This window comes from Tiliqua scincoides, chromosome 2, assembly GCF_035046505.1.
Source record: "Tiliqua scincoides isolate rTilSci1 chromosome 2, rTilSci1.hap2, whole genome shotgun sequence".
Classification (NCBI taxonomy): Eukaryota; Metazoa; Chordata; class Lepidosauria; order Squamata; family Scincidae; genus Tiliqua; species Tiliqua scincoides.
Window position 1 is genome coordinate 149751142 of NC_089822.1, and position 16373 is coordinate 149767514.

A 16373-nucleotide genomic window follows, 5' to 3' on the forward strand; every position below is an offset into this window, starting at 1 on the left:
GCTTGATAAATCTGTGCTGAGAACTCTGGACAAAGAGGAAGCACTGCAGGAAGCTGAGCGTTCCTATTGCAGGGAGGGGGGAGCGCCCCGCCCCCTTCTGTTCCTGTACCTGCTCCCCACAACTGGCCAGCAACTCAGGGAAGCGCCGTAATCTCTCCCGAACGCGCCCCCAGACTTCTCGGCTGGACATCACACAGCCTCTACCACCTGCCATCATCACACCGGCGCCGTCCAATGCGCCTCTCTCATTGGCCCGGCCAGATTCCATTACCGCTTCCTCCTAAAAGAAGCGCAGCGATGCCGTCTCTTGCGCTCATTGGCTCCCCGCTCGCGTGCGGCTCTTCCGATTGGGTAGAGAGCAGGACGATGGTCCACCTTCTGTGCAGCCCTCTCGCTGGCGGCGTCGAATGGTGACAGCTACTTCCTGCTTTCGCCGGAGGTGATTGGCTCTGTTGGTGCAGACCCGTCGTCCCATTGGAGCAACGCGTGATCCGGAAGGCGGGACGGTGAAGCTGGTGCTTCGGCTGAAAGAGCATCATGGCGGTGGTACCCTTGCGGGATCGGCTGAGTTTCTTGAGTCGGGTATGGATGACTGGAATCCCGGGGGGGGGGGGGGGTTGGGGAGTCCAGGGTATCCTCTTCTCATAGGACTCCGCGGGGAGGGGGCGTCGTCATGGCGACGCTTGAGGCCCTGTTGCTTTCACAGGCGCTGAGCTGTCACGCTGACAGCCCTGGACTCTTTGGACAACCCATTGTCTCCCAGACACCTGGATTCTGGCTGTTGGAGGCCTCCTTGTATATGGAGCTGGGAGAGACTATACCACTGTAGGGCTATACCACTATAGGATGGACTATACCACTGTAGGACTATAATAATAAATAATAATAATAACTTTATTTTTACCCCGCCTTTCTCTCCAAAGGGACTCAAGTCGGCTTACAACAGGTTAAAACAGATTAAAAACATAATTTAAAAAAGATAAAAGCATATTAACACATATCATAAAAACAGCAGTCAGATAAAAAGCAGTCAGGTGAAAAGAGCATAGAGCAGCAAATCATAAAAGAATCAGGCCTGTAAAAAATATTAAAAGAACAGATGTTAAAAAGGCCAAGAACTCAGAAGGCCTGTTTAAACAGAAGGGTCTTCAGGCCTCGCCGAAAAGTCTCAAGAGAGGGAGCCATTCTTAAGTCAAGGGGAAGGGAATTCCATAGCGTTGGTGCCACTACAAAGGCGACAGGGGTGACTGCAACAACTACCATGGCATCTCTCTCCTTAGCTTTGTAGGAAAGTTGTTTGCCCGAGTTGCACTAAAGAGGCTCCAGGTACTTGCAGAGAGCGTTTATCCAGAATCACAGTGCGGATTCCGAGCCAACAGGTCCACCACTGATATGGTATTCTCCCTTAGACAACTGCAGGAGAAATGCAGGGGACAACGACAGCCACTCTTTATAACCTTCATAGATCTCACAAAGGCCTTCGACCTGGTCAGCAGGGATGGCCTCTTCAAGATTCTCCCCAAGATTGGATGTCCACCCAGGCTCCTCAGCATCATCAGATCCTTCCACAAGGACATGAAGGGCACTGTTGTCTTCGATGGCTCCACATCAGACCCCTTTGACATCCGAAGCGGAGTGAAGCAGGGCTGTGTTCTTGCACCAACCTTGTTTGGGATTTTCTTCGCTGTCCTGCTGAAGCAGGCCTTTGGAACTGCAACAGAAGGCATCTATCTCCGGACCAGATCAGATGGAAAGCTCTTCAACCTCTCCAGACTGAGAGCAAAGTCCAAAGTCCAGCTGAAATGTCTGCGTGACTTCCTCTTTGCCGACGATGCAGCTGTCACTACCCACTCTGCCAAAGATCTCCAGCAGCTCATGGATCGTTTTAGCAAGGCCTGCTAAGATTTTGGACTGACAATCAGCCTGAAGAAAACACAGGTCATGGTTCAGGATGTGGACTCACCTCCCTGCATTACAATCTCTGTGCATGAACTGGAGGTTGTCCATGACTTTGTGTACCTTGGCTCAACGATCTCCGACACTCTTTCTCTCAATACCGAGCTAAACAAACGCATCGGTAAAGCAGCTACCACGTTTTCCAGACTCACAAAGAGAGTCTAGTCCAACAAGAAGCTGACGGAACATACCAATTGTATGTGTCCCGGATTGTACGGGAGTAGGCAATCTCTAAGATACCCTGGCCCAGAGCAGTATAGGGCTTTAAAGGTCAAAACCAGCACCTTGAATTGGGCCGGAAACGAATGGGCAGCCAATGTAGCCGCTGGAGAAGCGGACTGACAGAGTCAAACCGCCTACCTCCAGTAACCACACGGGCCGCCACATTCTGCACTAAATGCAGTTTCCGAACCGTCTTCAAGGGCAGCCCCACATAGAGCGCGTTACAATAATCTAACCTTGATGTCACCGTGGCATGGATCACCGTGGCCAGGTCTGCATGATCCAAGTACGGCTGCAGCTGGCGCACCAGCCGAAGCTGAGCAAAGGCCCCCCTAGCCACAGCCGCCACCTGGGAATCCAGGAGCAGCTGCGAGTCCAGGTGGACCCCCAAGCTGCGGACCTGCTCCTTCAGAGGGAGTGCAACCCCATTCAGAGCAAGCCGATAATCCAGCACCTGCATCGAGGATTTCCGAACCAGAAGAGCCTCTGTCTTATCTGAATTTCAGCTTGTTAGCCCCCATCCAGATCCTCACTGCCTCCAGACAGCGCTCCAGGCCCTCAACCGCCACCCTGGAGTCTGGAGGAAAGGAGAGATAGAGCTGGGTGTCATCAGCATATTGATGACACCCCACTCCAAACCCCCGGATGACCTCTCCCAGCGGTTTCATGTAGATGTTAAATAGCATGGGGGACAGAATTGAACCCTGTGGCACCCTGCACCTCAAGGGCCAGGGTGTGGAACAGGCATCCCCCAGCACCACCATCTGGGACCGATCCAAGCACCACCATCTGGGACCAAGTAGTGCCTCCAACTCCCAACTCGGCCAATCGGCCCAGAAGGATACCATGGTCGATGGTATCGAAAGCCACTGAAAGGTCCAGCAGGACCAACAGGTACGCACTCGCCCTGTCCAGTCCCCGGCGTAGGTCATCAACCAAGGCGACCAAGGCAGTTTCTGTCCCAAAGCCCGGTCTGAAACCAGATTGAAAAGGATCCAGATAATCCGCTTCATCCAAGACTCTCTGGAGTTGAGACGCCACCACCCGCTCAATTACCTTGCCCAGAAACGGGATGTTGGAGACTGGCTGGTAGTTTCCAACACAGTGGAATCCTGGGAGGGCCTCTTCAGGAGGGGGCGAACCACCACCCGTTTCAAAGGACATGGTAATGTCCCCTCCATTAAGGAAGAGTTGACCACCCTTCCTGTCCACTCAGCCAGTCCACCCTGGGCAGCTCTTATCAGCCAAGCTGGGCAAGGGTCAAGCAGGCAGGCAGATGGCCTCACACTCCACAGGAGTCTGTCCACATCCTCAGGCTGTACAAGCTGAAAAGAATCCCACAACACTGGACAAGCAGTTGCCAAGGGGACATCGTCAGACATTGTCAATGTGGCATCCAAGTTGTGACAAATACGATCGATTTTATCTGCAAAATGTTGTGGAAACACGTCACAGCAGATGACTGTGTGTTCCTCCTGGTCTACTGGAGGGGCCTGATGGAGGAGGCCCCGCACCACAGCTCTGCTGGACGGTTGTCAGCAGACGCAATGCTAGCAGAGAACTATCTCTTCGCTGCTACCACCGCCACGGAATATACCAATTGGAGTGGAACACTCTAGAGCTATACCACTATAGGATGGACTGTACCACTATAGGATGGTATATTCTTCAACTATACCATTGTGGGATACAGGTGTGGAGTCTGCATGTCTGAATGCGCCCTTGAAAAATCCTAGGAAAACAAGGTGTAGCTCAGTGTTTCTCAACCAGTGGTATGGGTACCACCAGTGGTACTTGAGGTGGTATCTGGTGGTACTTGCAGGACCCCTGGAGACCTGCCACCCAGCAGCGAGACCAGGAACGCAACACAACAAACAGCAGTACGAGGTTCAGCTTAGGGGTAGAGCTCAAAAGCATGTTTTCCCATGCTCAAAAAAGCCCTCCCGTCCACTCTGACAGCCCTATGCACACTTTCCTGGGAGTAAGCCCCATTGATTCTAATGGGACTTACTTCTGAGTAGACATGCACAGGATTGGGCTGTGAGTCTCTTACTGGTGTTTGTCATGTCACATCTGGTCTCCCATCCTGGAAGTAACTGGTAGTGAGTAATCACCAGTTACTTGCAGTGGCATTTCAAATAGGTGGACCATGTGAAGTGGTACAGTGGAGGACAAGCATTGAGAAACACAGGTTTAGCTGACACACACACATTTTAGAGAAAGGAGGCCGAAGCATTCACACACAGAATATCTGCGCAACATGAAGTGGAATAGTCTGTGAAGCGTTTTAATGCTTGATTCTGCTGCATGGAGAAATTGGGCCTAAGGTTCATAACACAGGCCAACACACATTTTGCTTCCATAAACATTACACCAATTCCTGGGTATATTTGGGGTGCCGATTCCAAAAATGGCATCCGTTTTGCCCTCTCATGTCTAGTTTTGGAGATATAGCATAGCCTCTTTAGTGAATGGTTTAAGCAGCTTCCTCATGAGGAAGCCTACACCATGGCTTCCTCATGAGGAAGCTGTTTGAACCATTCACTAATGAGGCTATACTATATCTCCAAAACTAGATGTGAGAGGGCAAAACGGATGCCATTTTTGGAATCGGCACCCCAAATTCATATCAAACCACCATAAAGTTTAGGAAAAACTTTTCTGACTCTCAGTTTTGTAGGCCTGTGTAATTAGTTGGCATGTTGATAGAACTGGATCAGTTAAAGTTGTACAGAGAGCATCTGGCACTGAAGCAGAACACAGAAGTCTGTATGCCCTATTGTTAAGTTGGCAACAAGAAATGTTTACGCGCTATGGGGGCTCTTGCCTTGACTGAGATTGATTTTATTGAGAAATTTGATCATCTATGCACTACCACATGGTAGGATTGGGGGTCAGGGTGCACAGTAACTAAGGGCCCAATCTATCCAGTGCTGATACAGCCACAATGCAACCTCAAGGTGAGGGAACAAATGCTCCTTTACCTTGTGGAGGCCTCCATGACTGCTCACCCCACCGCATGGCTGCATCAGTGCTGGAAAGTTGGATAGGATTGGGCCCTTGGTCGTTATCATCACCCTAGAAAAAGAAAATACATAAGTCTGTCTGATTCCCATCCCAGTGGCTATAGCATGTGATAGTTGTTGCTATAGTGCTAAGTGATCATGGCCACCACACTAGTTGTTTACAGTGATGTAATCCTGCCAGATAACTTGAAGTTGGCACATAATAGATTAGAATATAAATTCCCCAATTCAGATGATATAGCTAATTGGTCTTTATGTCTGGGTCTTCCCCTTAATACCAAGACATGGGATGATTGTGCCGGCTCTTTGCTGCACCAGAAAATTGCATCTGGGCAGATACATGGCAATGACATCAACCCATGAGCTTTGCAAGTGAGCACAGTTCTGCACAGTAATTTTAATGCTTAGTGATATAGTAGTAAGTTGCAAAACCCAAATTTTACCAATTACCTCAGGGATAATCCATCTGAGTTGTGTCAGCAGTTAGAATGCAAGAAGTTCAAATGAGATTGGATCAGATTGTTTGTCACTGATAATGATTCTACAGTGCAATTACCTATCAAGCATTTCTTTCTACCTGAAAAATGGGAGGCAAAGGAAGAAAGATATTTTGTCTACTACCACATCCTTGCGGACGTGTTCCCTTGCCTCCCTTTTGGATATTCCACTCTGAACTATACTGGCTACACCTGTGGGTTTATAGATGAAGAGACTTCGGCCACAATCCTAACCCATTTTCCAGCACTGACATATAGGCAATGCAGCTTCGAGGTAAGGGAACAAACATTCCCTTACTTTGAGGAGGCTTCTATGAGTGCCACCCAACTGCAAGATGCAGCACACGTCCCACTATGCCAGTGCTGGAAAGTGGGTTAGGATTGCACCCTTCCTCAGTTAGGGCCCAATCCTGTCCAGTTTTCCAGTGCTGGTGCAGCTGTGCCAGTGGGGCATGCACTGAATCCTGTGGTGAGGCCTCAAGGTCAGGGAGCATTTGTTCCCTCACCTCAGGGCTGCATTGTGACTGCATCGGTGCTGGAAAGTTTAATAGGATTGGGCCCTTAGGGCCCAATTCTATCCAATTTTCCAGTGCTGGTGCAGCCATGCCAGTGGGGTATGCACTGCATCCTGTGGTGTGGAGACAGTCACAGAGGCCTCCTCAAGGTATGGGAATACTTATTCCCTTACCTTGGAGCTGCACTGTGGCTGCATCGGTGCTGAAAAGTTGGATAAGATTGGGCCCTTAGTCAGTAGTGGTGTGCAATGTCAGAGTAGCAACGTCAGTTGATACCTTTTCAGGATGTGCCATATTTTGACTAGATCATTTTTCTTTGGTATTTTTTTCCTTCAGCTACCAACCCTAATCAAAGGCACCTCAGATGATGAAGTCCCATGCCCAGGGTACCTGTTTGAAGAAATTGCCAGTATCCTTTGATCATTGGAAGAGTTTGGAGATACTTTAGCTTACTGTAATGCTCCCTGTTGCTAGAAGGAGCCACCTTGAGGGCACTTAAGCAGGGTGGAAAGGCAGGGTATAAATCTTTTAAATAAATAAAATGTCTGATAAATCTGATGATCTGGGATCTGACTCAGATTTCAGACAAGTTTTGGTCAAATTACTTTAGTTCCTTTGTCTAGTACTCCCTACCTGTCAGTTGACATCAGTGATACCTGTTCAACCTGAAATGAAAATTTCAGAACTATTTAGGTTCCTGGAAGAGGGCTGAGTCCACTTGAGCCCATGCATTTTTTACAGCCATTGATTTCCAGATTCATGCTATCATTTCCCTGTTTCCTCCCAAAACTTTCCCTCTAAATGGAATTTGAAATATATTTCTAACAAGTAATTGCTGAAGGGATGTGTGTGTGTACATACGTGCACAACAAACAGGTTTTGTTAAAATACCATAGATACTCACCTTGAAATTTTTGCCAAGTAATCAAGCTCCAATTATCACTTGGCCTGATCTCCAGGTCAATCAGAGGGGAGAGCCTTTCAACTCTGAACAGTTTAGTTTCTCTGCTAAGCTTAGGCAGGCAGCTGGTTAGTTGCTATAGTTACTTTCCTGGGACGTTCCAGCCAAAGTTAACCTTTTTATTCCCCTCTGTTCCCTTTTGCTGCTGCAACCTGATTCCCTTTTGCAAAGGCTTTGCATTTGGCAGAGGTCTTTTTTTTTTTCAACACCAGGATGGGATCCCCTTTCCATTTGAAGCAACAATTCCCAGGCTACAATTCAGTGCAGCATTACTTAAGAATAACACCCATGGAAAGCAGGGGGTCTATTTCTGAGTAAAAAGGGTTGCAAATATATGTAGCTGCATCTCTCTGCTGTGAATGGAATTGCACACTCCCAGTTATGTGTTATGGGTTGTATGTTGTACGTAGAGCTTCTGGCTTAACACACCAGACACCTTAAAGGTGGATTTGATTCATGGATCTCCTGCAGTGGTTGCCAACCTTTTTCACTTGCGTTTCCCTTGGCAGCCCATTTCTATAAATTGTACCCTTCATATTAGCAAAATGTTTGTAATTAATAATACAAGCCCTCATCTCTCAGACTTCATGTATTCATCACATATTTTCTCTTTTCATCTGTTTGAAGAACAGAAGACTCTGCCTTTGCACTGTTTTGCACCAGAAGTGTGCTGAGAAATTCTGGGTGATTGATCACTTTCCATATTATGTTTCAGCTTTTTGACTGTGCTGGTTTTCAATCACTGGTTCATAGATGAATTGATGACCAAAAGCTAGCTATTGGTGCAGCTTTCACAGCCAACTAGCTACCTCCCTTCCTGCCTTGCTGGTCCTTGCAAGGCATTCCTGTCTTACAAGGCATTCTGGAGCAGGACCTGCCTTTTTCTACCATTATTCCATTCTTTTTCAAGTACCCCTAAAGGTCCTGTTGAGTGTCCCTGGGAGTACATGAATACCAGCTTGGGAACCACTGTTTTACTGGTATGTTGTTTACAGTGCACTTACTCAGATAGTGTTTACCAAAAGGTGGTGAAGACCAGAATTTAAAAGAATAAAAATGTATCTTCTGATCTTTTTCTATGTTTTTAATAAATTAGAGACTACAGTTCTTAGGTAACAATTAGTGGTAGGTTATTTTTCAGGATCTGGCCTGGGGTAAAATCAGACAAAACTATAGTCAGACACCAAGGGTTAACTTATCCGAGCGTCATAGAAAATTCCATGGTTGTTGGCTCAACACCTGCCCTCGACTTATCTGTGGGGTCGACTTATAGGGTGGTGCCTGCTATGTGTTATTGTTCATTCTTCTGAATGGTGGAACAAGCAGAATCAAAGGTTTGCATTACCAGTAGAAGAATCACCAGAATAAGCCAGGTACTGGTGTGATCTTTTGGGCACCTGGGCATCAACTAGTCACTCTGCTAGCTCTTTAACATGACTAACTTCCAGAGATCTCCCATGAATCAGCAGGAAGTAATCATTGTCTTCTTGAGTACCTTCTCAATCGTCTTCAGAACAACTCATGCCATGTTAAGCTGAAGGTAATTGCAGTTGGAGAAAGGGCAGCTGAGAGGGTTGGGCCTTATAGCAGACACCCTAAACATTGTAATCAAAGCTCCTGTAATGTGGCTTTCCAGTGCTTTCAGTTCTGTGCCAATTATATTTCCTGCATTATCAGGTGCTCAAGATTCTGCTGTACATGTGCACCCATGGGTCCTCTCAGTTCCTTCTGCAGCTCAGACGAAATTCTTCCTTCATCCAGGAAGCCACAGGTGGGCTACATGTGGCTGGGATGGGAAGAATACTGTTAAACAAGAGCAGTTGGGTCAGTCAGAGTGCTGCATAACTTGCTTACTGTTATTGGGAAAGGTTGCCTCTGTTGGGGGGTTGCTAGTCTTTGTGTTTCTGCAAGGGAGCAAGCCGCAGGGAAGCCTGACTCTCTCACTTGTATCAGACATTCAGAGATTAGCCCCTTTGTCTGCTTCACTTTGTTGTGCCTTGCAGTGTTTGCGGGTCCTCCTGATCCTCTCCACGGCAACAGTTTGTATCAGAAGGTGCGGATGACTGCACAGGTCAGTAAGAGGTCCCAGTCAGGAGAGTTTTGGAAGGATTATCAAAACCTATTGTGCAGAAGACTCTTCTGCCTACCCTGTTCACCACACTGCAGCTTGCTTTGCTCTCTTGTAGGACCTGGCAAGTGTTTTGTTTTCAGATGCTTTGTTGCCGAAGACTGCCACCCAGCCACCTAAAGAGCTGCCTTCAACAGGTACATTTCTACTACCTAGGAAAGCAGAGATTCACTTGGGAGCCCTTTTTATAATTGAAAATCTTGGATGTGTTTACATTTGGTCAGAACAGCAGTAATTCATATTCAACAAAACAAGTGAACTTCTTGCATTTCCCCACTAGGCAGACCATTGAGTACAAACTTATGGAGACAGCCCATTCTCCCTTCCCCCCCCCCAGACTAAAAGAAACCACTCATTTTTGTGGAAGAAAAATATATATCTTTTTTTTTTTTAAAGCAAGTTGGGAAACAACGGCAGAGGTGAAACAAAGATTCAGCTGCCACTGTTCTGCATTATAAGTCTCCCACCTTTTTAATTTTGTTTGGTTTTGTTTATGCAATAAAATCTTTTTTTTAAAAAAAAAGTCTCTCACCTGCTTCCTAGTAGGGGTTTTGGCAGAACTCAGGCTGGATTGTGCCATAGTTTCAGCCTTAGTACTCTCTAAACTCCTCTTCAAGCTGAAGTTCTCTTGTATGGATTGGAATAAAAATGTCACAAAGAAGCCTTTATCAGCCCAATGTAGAATCAGGTCTCTCATGCTAGAGGTAGGGCCTTCCGCCTTGTATGCTGTGCTGGCATGAAGTAAGGGGGAAATTCTCCAAGCAACCTAAGTTCCCTTCTTTGGGAGGTAATTCAGATTGGTTTCTCCCTCTAATCCTCATGGAATAGTATATGAATGTTTAGTAAAAGGAATAGCCTTTCTCAAGCAATGCAAGTATGGCTGTGGTGGTGAGTTGTCCCTTGCAGCACCACACTAGTCCCATTATTATTTAATGCTCCCATGATGCCTCTCTTCCTAGGAATGGGCTCCAAATCCAGCCCCCACAGCTCACTCCAGGGCTTTGGTTTTGAAAAAAGCACCTCCGGTAAGTATTAGACACAGAGGTTTCAGTGGTATCACTTCTGTTTTGGTGGCACTGCACCCTCCTGCCCAGTTCCCTGTCCAAAGGTGTGTAGACAGCCTTCTGTTGTCTCAGGCTTGCCATCAGAGTTTTTGCAATTTATCAATCCTGCTCTGATAGTAGCAGAAGCTGCTTCTTGGCAGCTTCAAAAGATGATAAGCTGGGAAACTGAGCAGTGAAGTAAGCCAAATTGTACAGGGGAAGACAGTTGAGCTCTTGCAGCAAAGGAAAAGAATGATCATTCTTCAGTTCTCTTCCACATTGGGCAAAGAGAGTGAGAGAAGGGATTCAGTGGTGTCCTCTGAAGACATCCTATTAGTCCTGTTTTGGAAACTGGGGTAGCCTGAACCTCCACAATGAGCAAGCTGCTTCAATGACCTTGGACTCTATTCCCCATATTGTGGTCCATCCACTTTCATTCCTGAATGAATGGTTGTATTTTGTTGTTCTATAGAAGGTAGTTTCCTCATTTTTTTCCCCCAGTGTTTATAGATTGACTGGTCAATATATTCCAAACCTGGGTAAATGTCCTGTCTTTTTAACTCTTTCAGCATCCACAGGCAAAGTTCTGCTGGCCACCATCCAGAAAGCAGCAGAGGTGGTTGCCAATGCCATGCTCCCTGGTCAGGAGCTTACCAGTCCCCACAGTAGGGAGTTGAAGGATGATTCCTATGAGCCGGTGTTGGCACCTTCTTCTGGTAAAAGCTCCATTCCCACTACAAAGTTGCCTCCAATTATAGCCCATAAGAAGCGAGGTATAGTATATTTTTGCATCCCTAGCTTATAGAAAAAACTTTATAGAAAGATAAGCTAAAATATTAGTTAAAGCAGAAGCACCTCTTTAACAGTTCATATGGTATTGTTTTCTGCTTTATGGAAGGACTATGTCATCAACTACCACATCTGTACTTCTGTGGTACAGATGACATAGTAGTTGTTAAACTAACACAGTAGTAGTCCAGACAGAATGTCTCCCTGGTTGGAGAACAATTTGTATTGCCTGTTGAGGTATCTGGTTGTTTACCATGTGGTCTAGCCTAGATTTGCCAGTGGGGATTTGAGTGAGGTGGTGGAATATCCGCTTTCAGATTGTAGATTTTTGATTCTAGGATACAGTGTGGGCGACATACAGATACCTCTCTGAACATGGGGTTTGATGGGTTTGTGTCCTCTCACATGTTTACTCTTCTGGACTTTTCCCACAGTGAACCATCAACCAGGGCAAGCAGGAGGGGGCTGGGAGGAATTGGACAGTGGGCAAAGCTCCCAGAATTCTTTGCAGGAGAATAGTGATCTGAGCAGGACATCTGATTCCTACAGCAAGTCGGGCAGTGACAACCACTTGAGTGCTCTGGAGCCAGGCACTGCTGCTGAAAGGTCAGAAAAGAAAGGATTGAAAGTGGTTGGGGATGGGCTGTGGTGAAGAATAAATCCAAACCAGAAGACTGTCTTGTGTACTGTTGCATCCTAAAAGAGACCTGTAATGGATTCCTTTCCCTGCTGCATTACTCTTTCCTCTTTAGGTTCCCCGTCCCTCCTTTTCAAAGCATCATGTTTGCGTTTGAGGAAAGTCCATTTAGTCTCTGAGGCTGCTGTCTTGTGGCTCAGTCCTATGCATGTTTTCTCAGAAGTAAGCCCCACTGGGCCCGATTTCCTAATAAATGTGCAAAATATTGTGTTCTTGGAATAGAGTAGGGACATTGTTAACACTGTTTGTCTGTGGAGCACAGTCTTGAAAAAGGCTATGTCTATTCTCCACTAAAGCGGGAGGGGGAGAAACACACTCTGCCAGTCATTGCCCATATACTTTCAAGTGTTTCTTAGCAAGTGAGGTCTGGGGAGATGCTAAATTCTGTACCTGGTACCCAAATTACATGCTTATCCAGCAGCCCATTGAGTACACACACATTTGAGATTACAGAGCTGTATTTTTCCTCTTTTCAACTGTGCTAAGCCATGAAGAAATGCATGTTATGGTGTTTAGGGCAGCACCTGTGCTCACATTCAGTAACATAGCTACAGTGGGGACACAGCACTAGGTTTTCCAGGGTACCTCAGTGTGCTCTGGAGGCTGCCCTTCCCCCTCGCCATTAGAACCATTTGCAGCAGTGAACGTAAAGCGGAAGAAATGCTTTGCAGGGTGTTGAAGCGCCCTGCAAAACTTAGTGCTGTGTCTCCCTGTAGCCGTGCTACTGCTCACATTTCAGGGTGCAACCGTGTAAGAGAACATATCAGAGAAGGTGATAGTGATAACAAGCTTATGACATTATTTGTCCTCACTGTAGAACGGAAGCCGAAAACCTTGGTGACTGCGTTCGAGAAGTGAGCCTTGTCACCAACCTCACTCAGGGCTCCAAGGTCTTCCTGACACGTGAGGAGACCCAGTGTTTCATCAAGGAGTAAGAGAATTCTTTCTGCCCTTGTCCCAGCTGCATGACCCCACTCTTCCTTACTTCCCCCTATTCTGCATTACTGGAGATGTGCCCATACACATACTGTAGGGGGGTACCATAGGTGCACCCATACAGTTCCACTCTGAGTGTGCTTTAGAAATGACTGCACTTGGAACTTGCCTTCAGGACTGGCACAAGGCAGCTGGGTTCCTGAGGTAGAAAATCCAAATTGTGTTCATCTTCAGTAAAAATGTATGATATTACATGACTGGCAACTTGCCACTCTGCTGTGGCTTTCTAAATTTGCCACCTCATGCTGCCTAATAATATGGCCAGTTCTTGTTTCCTGTCTCCATTTCATTCAAAGGCAGTGAACTGGACTCTAGTTACATAGAGTCCTTATTCTGCAGAGCAGTGTTGGTTGTCGGTTGCATAATAAAGCAGTGCTCCCTTTTCCCATTGCCTGTGTAGACACTGGGTGGACTTGAAAGGTTTGGTCTTCTCCCTTGCCTCACAGAATTGCTCATTCCTCCCCTTCCTCTTGTCAGGATGCTTGGCTCAGTGCTGTCCCTCTCCACAGGTGTGGGCTGCTGAATTGTGAAGTGGTCTTGGCTATGCTCAACCGAACCCTGAAGGACCCCAGTGAGTGCATCCGCATGGTGAGGGAACTCCTCAAGTCTCTCAGGAAATCAGTCATAGCAGCACTTGAGAGGAAAGTGCCACCTTTAGATTTGGCAGCTAGACATAGACTCTTTGCCCACATTCTGGAAATTGAATGCTTTGGAACTATCTCCTTTAGGGTTGCTGCCTTGTACTAAGAATTTTTTTGGGAGGGGACACAAGAAGGTGAGCATGATGCAAGATAAGTCTGAGGTTGTTTCTTTCCAGTGAATCAATGGATTATGAGAGACTTAAATTAGTAACCCTCCCCACCAGCTGCCCAAATTGGGCCCAATGTGTAAACCATTTGCCTTTTGTAACTGTGTCCTCCCTCCCTTCCCTCTTTCCACAGAGGGCCATGTGTGCCATCTACTCCCTCATGTGTTCTGATTTGTTACCCCATGATCAGATACTTGCTATTACCCAGCAGCACTTGCAGGAGCTCAGTCAAGAGAGTCCTGGACCTGTAGCCAATAAAGCAACAAAGGTAATTCCTGCTTCAGTTATTCCCACCCTTTTGTATCCGAGTTATCAAAGACCAACCCAACAGTGCCCCTTACTTTGTCATAGTGGACAATTTGCCATAGGCTCTTTTGTCATGCTAGGCATATGTGTGCAATCTGTAGTGGCCAGCTTTCTGTAGACCAGCACACAGTGTGTACTTTTGTGTGTTGCTTTTGTTTTGATACTACTCCTGGCATTGGCTTCAGTAGACCAGGAATGGAATACTTTCCTTCTGTCTGCACCTGGTGCACTATACAAGACTTTCCCTCTCTTGGGGGCCAAGTAACATAACTGAAAGAACTGAAGACAGATTACATACCAGAGTTTATGTATACTGGCTTCACTGGGTATACACAGTAGCTATCAACTGTGTATGCTACAACTCCTTAAGGATGCTTAGGATCAAAGCAATGCACCAACAGTGATGGAAGAGGCAGTTCCTGTCCAAAGTGAATTGTCTGATAGTGCCCATTGTTTTAGCACTGCTGAAACTCTGTGATCAGTGCCTGAGTGAGAGGGCATGGGGAGTCTCATATCAGTCAGTCTGATCATTCTAAAGATAGACCATGAGAAAAATGAAAATGTGTACAGTGTAGGGGGGATAGAGACACTGGGTTCACAGTATAGATAAAGACTGCATTGACTGCCTATTGTTGGTTTCTTCCTTGCTGGGAGATGCCTGTCATTCTCTGATGCTACTGTTCTTCTTATATGTGCAACATTCTCATTCTTTTCCCCTGCCTCACTTTCAACAGATCTTGCGACAGTTTGAGGCACTTTGTAGGAGTCACCCCACTTCCAAGAATTCATCCCCAATTGCCAATCACTGTGTCCCCGTGAAGACTACATCCAAACGCACGGATGACTTGCTGACAGGTACAATGCCCTTCACAGGAGAGACAGTCCTCAAACCTATGAGCCTAGCACCACAGGCTTCCCGAGTTCCTAAAGCCCTCGCAAGTGATGTATGCCTTCTGGAAGGACACATGCAAGAATCTTTGTCTTGCGGTCAGCTGGATGCCCTGCCAGCTGACCTATGCCAACCGGGGGCAGAATGCAAGCTCCCAGACTCTGAACCCCAAGAGGATAGGCCCCCAAGGGGTGATCCAGATGGCACAGTTTCTCTGTTTGCAGGCATGGAGTTGGTAGCACCCTCAAATATGACACTGGCTGATTCTGCTAAGCAGGAATGTATCTCCCGAGCACCACGGACAGTATCTTGTACTGGGAGTACCAAGGGCAGTGAGGAGAGCCAAGAGCTGTCTGCTTTCTCCTTCCTCAATGTGTAATCGTTCTCTGTTGCAGCTTGAACTGTGAAGCAAGTGAACTGGCAGCCAATTTTCATGTCTTTCCAGCTCTCCCCATTTCCAGGGGTTTTACTTTCTTTATGCTATACACTAGCCTCTATCCAGGCAATGCTGTATCTCAGCTGCATGTCAGATTTGCTTTTCTTTTGTTGATGATGTCTTTCACACCCAGAAAGGGGGTAGCCCACTACACCTCCCCCCCAAATATCTGTTGGGCCATCTGCAAGGAAAGACTTAAATCCACAATACTGCCTTTTAATTTGATAGTTGGAAATGTTTCTGACTGAACATAAAAAGCACACCTCAATAACAACCTCATCTATTTTCAGAAACTAATGCAATCTGGCTGATTGTTGCAGAAGTGATAGAACTATCCCCTTTAAAATTGTGCTCTTTTGTAGATTGTGTTGGTCGGTTTCTGTCTTGATTTCTCCCACACGATCCCTTTACTTTGATTTGGGATCCTGAATACAAGAAATCAGAAGGCCTAAAAGAACAGTCACTGCACTAATGTGTTTCCATTTCCATTGACCTGGTCTATCCACTTTCATGGGAGTAAACTCCAGTAAGCACAATGGGACTTGCTTCTGGGCAGGCATGCATAGGTTTGCGCTGTTTCTTTCTTACCCTTTCACAATACCTTACACCTGTGCTTTTCAACCAGTGCTGTGTAACAGGTTGTCAAGTGGTGTATGTACCACTGGTTGAAAACCACTGTCCTACATAGACATCTAATGAAATGCAATATGTTTAAAAGAATGAAAATAGGTATTTTTTTCTACACAGTCCCAAATGTAACCCAGGTAGTGTTTGCTCTTTAGCAAAGACAGTTGGGCTCAAATCTGCCTGAAAATGAAACCCACTAGGAATGGGGTAGCCCCTGTTTGATGGATACTCTGTGGTTAATCACTGCTGAAGGGACTGCATGCAGCACTTTTTTCATAAATTAATTCTTTACAAGTTTACTAAGGGAGCAATCCTAACTGGCACATAGGCCGGCATAAGCCCCCTAGGAGGGTCACAAACATGCCGTAAAGCACGTTTGCGCCTCCGTGGGAGGAAGCCATGTTGGCGCATGTAGATGTGCCAAAGCGCGGAGGCTGGCAGAAGCCTTCGTGGTGGCTTCCTCACCGCCGCTTGTGT

The 16373-nt window shown here is 46.6% G+C and overlaps 1 protein-coding gene across 2 annotated transcripts; it reads left to right on the forward strand.

Moving 5' to 3' along the window:
* Window positions 1-504: 504 nt before the first annotated feature.
* On the forward strand, window positions 505-15562 carry TEPSIN (TEPSIN adaptor related protein complex 4 accessory protein). Of its 2 annotated transcripts, none has more exons than XM_066618147.1 (13): window positions 505-582; window positions 6553-6625; window positions 8626-8717; window positions 8855-8948; window positions 9181-9248; window positions 9364-9442; window positions 10265-10330; window positions 10918-11121; window positions 11572-11743; window positions 12652-12765; window positions 13340-13418; window positions 13772-13906; window positions 14679-15562. In XM_066618147.1, the coding sequence occupies exons 1-13, from the start codon at window positions 538-540 to the stop codon at window positions 15210-15212; spliced, it is 1755 nt and encodes a 584-aa protein (XP_066474244.1). In that variant the 5' UTR covers window positions 505-537; the 3' UTR covers window positions 15213-15562. The 2 variants fall into 2 exon arrangements, with proteins under 2 accessions (XP_066474244.1, XP_066474243.1); XM_066618146.1 differs by lacking the exon at window positions 505-582 and adding an exon at window positions 3798-3871.
* The last annotated feature ends 811 nt before the right edge of the window (window positions 15563-16373 follow it).

Coding starts and splice junctions, on each gene's coding strand:
- TEPSIN (XM_066618146.1), top strand. CDS start 3,815: ATGGACTGTACCACTATAGGATGGTATATTCTTCAACTATACCATTGT. Junction 3,872..6,552: donor TATACCATTGTGGGATACAG/GTGTGGAGTCTG, acceptor TTTTTCCTTCAG/CTACCAACCCTAATCAAAGG. Junction 11,744..12,651: donor CCAGGCACTGCTGCTGAAAG/GTCAGAAAAGAA, acceptor TCCTCACTGTAG/AACGGAAGCCGAAAACCTTG.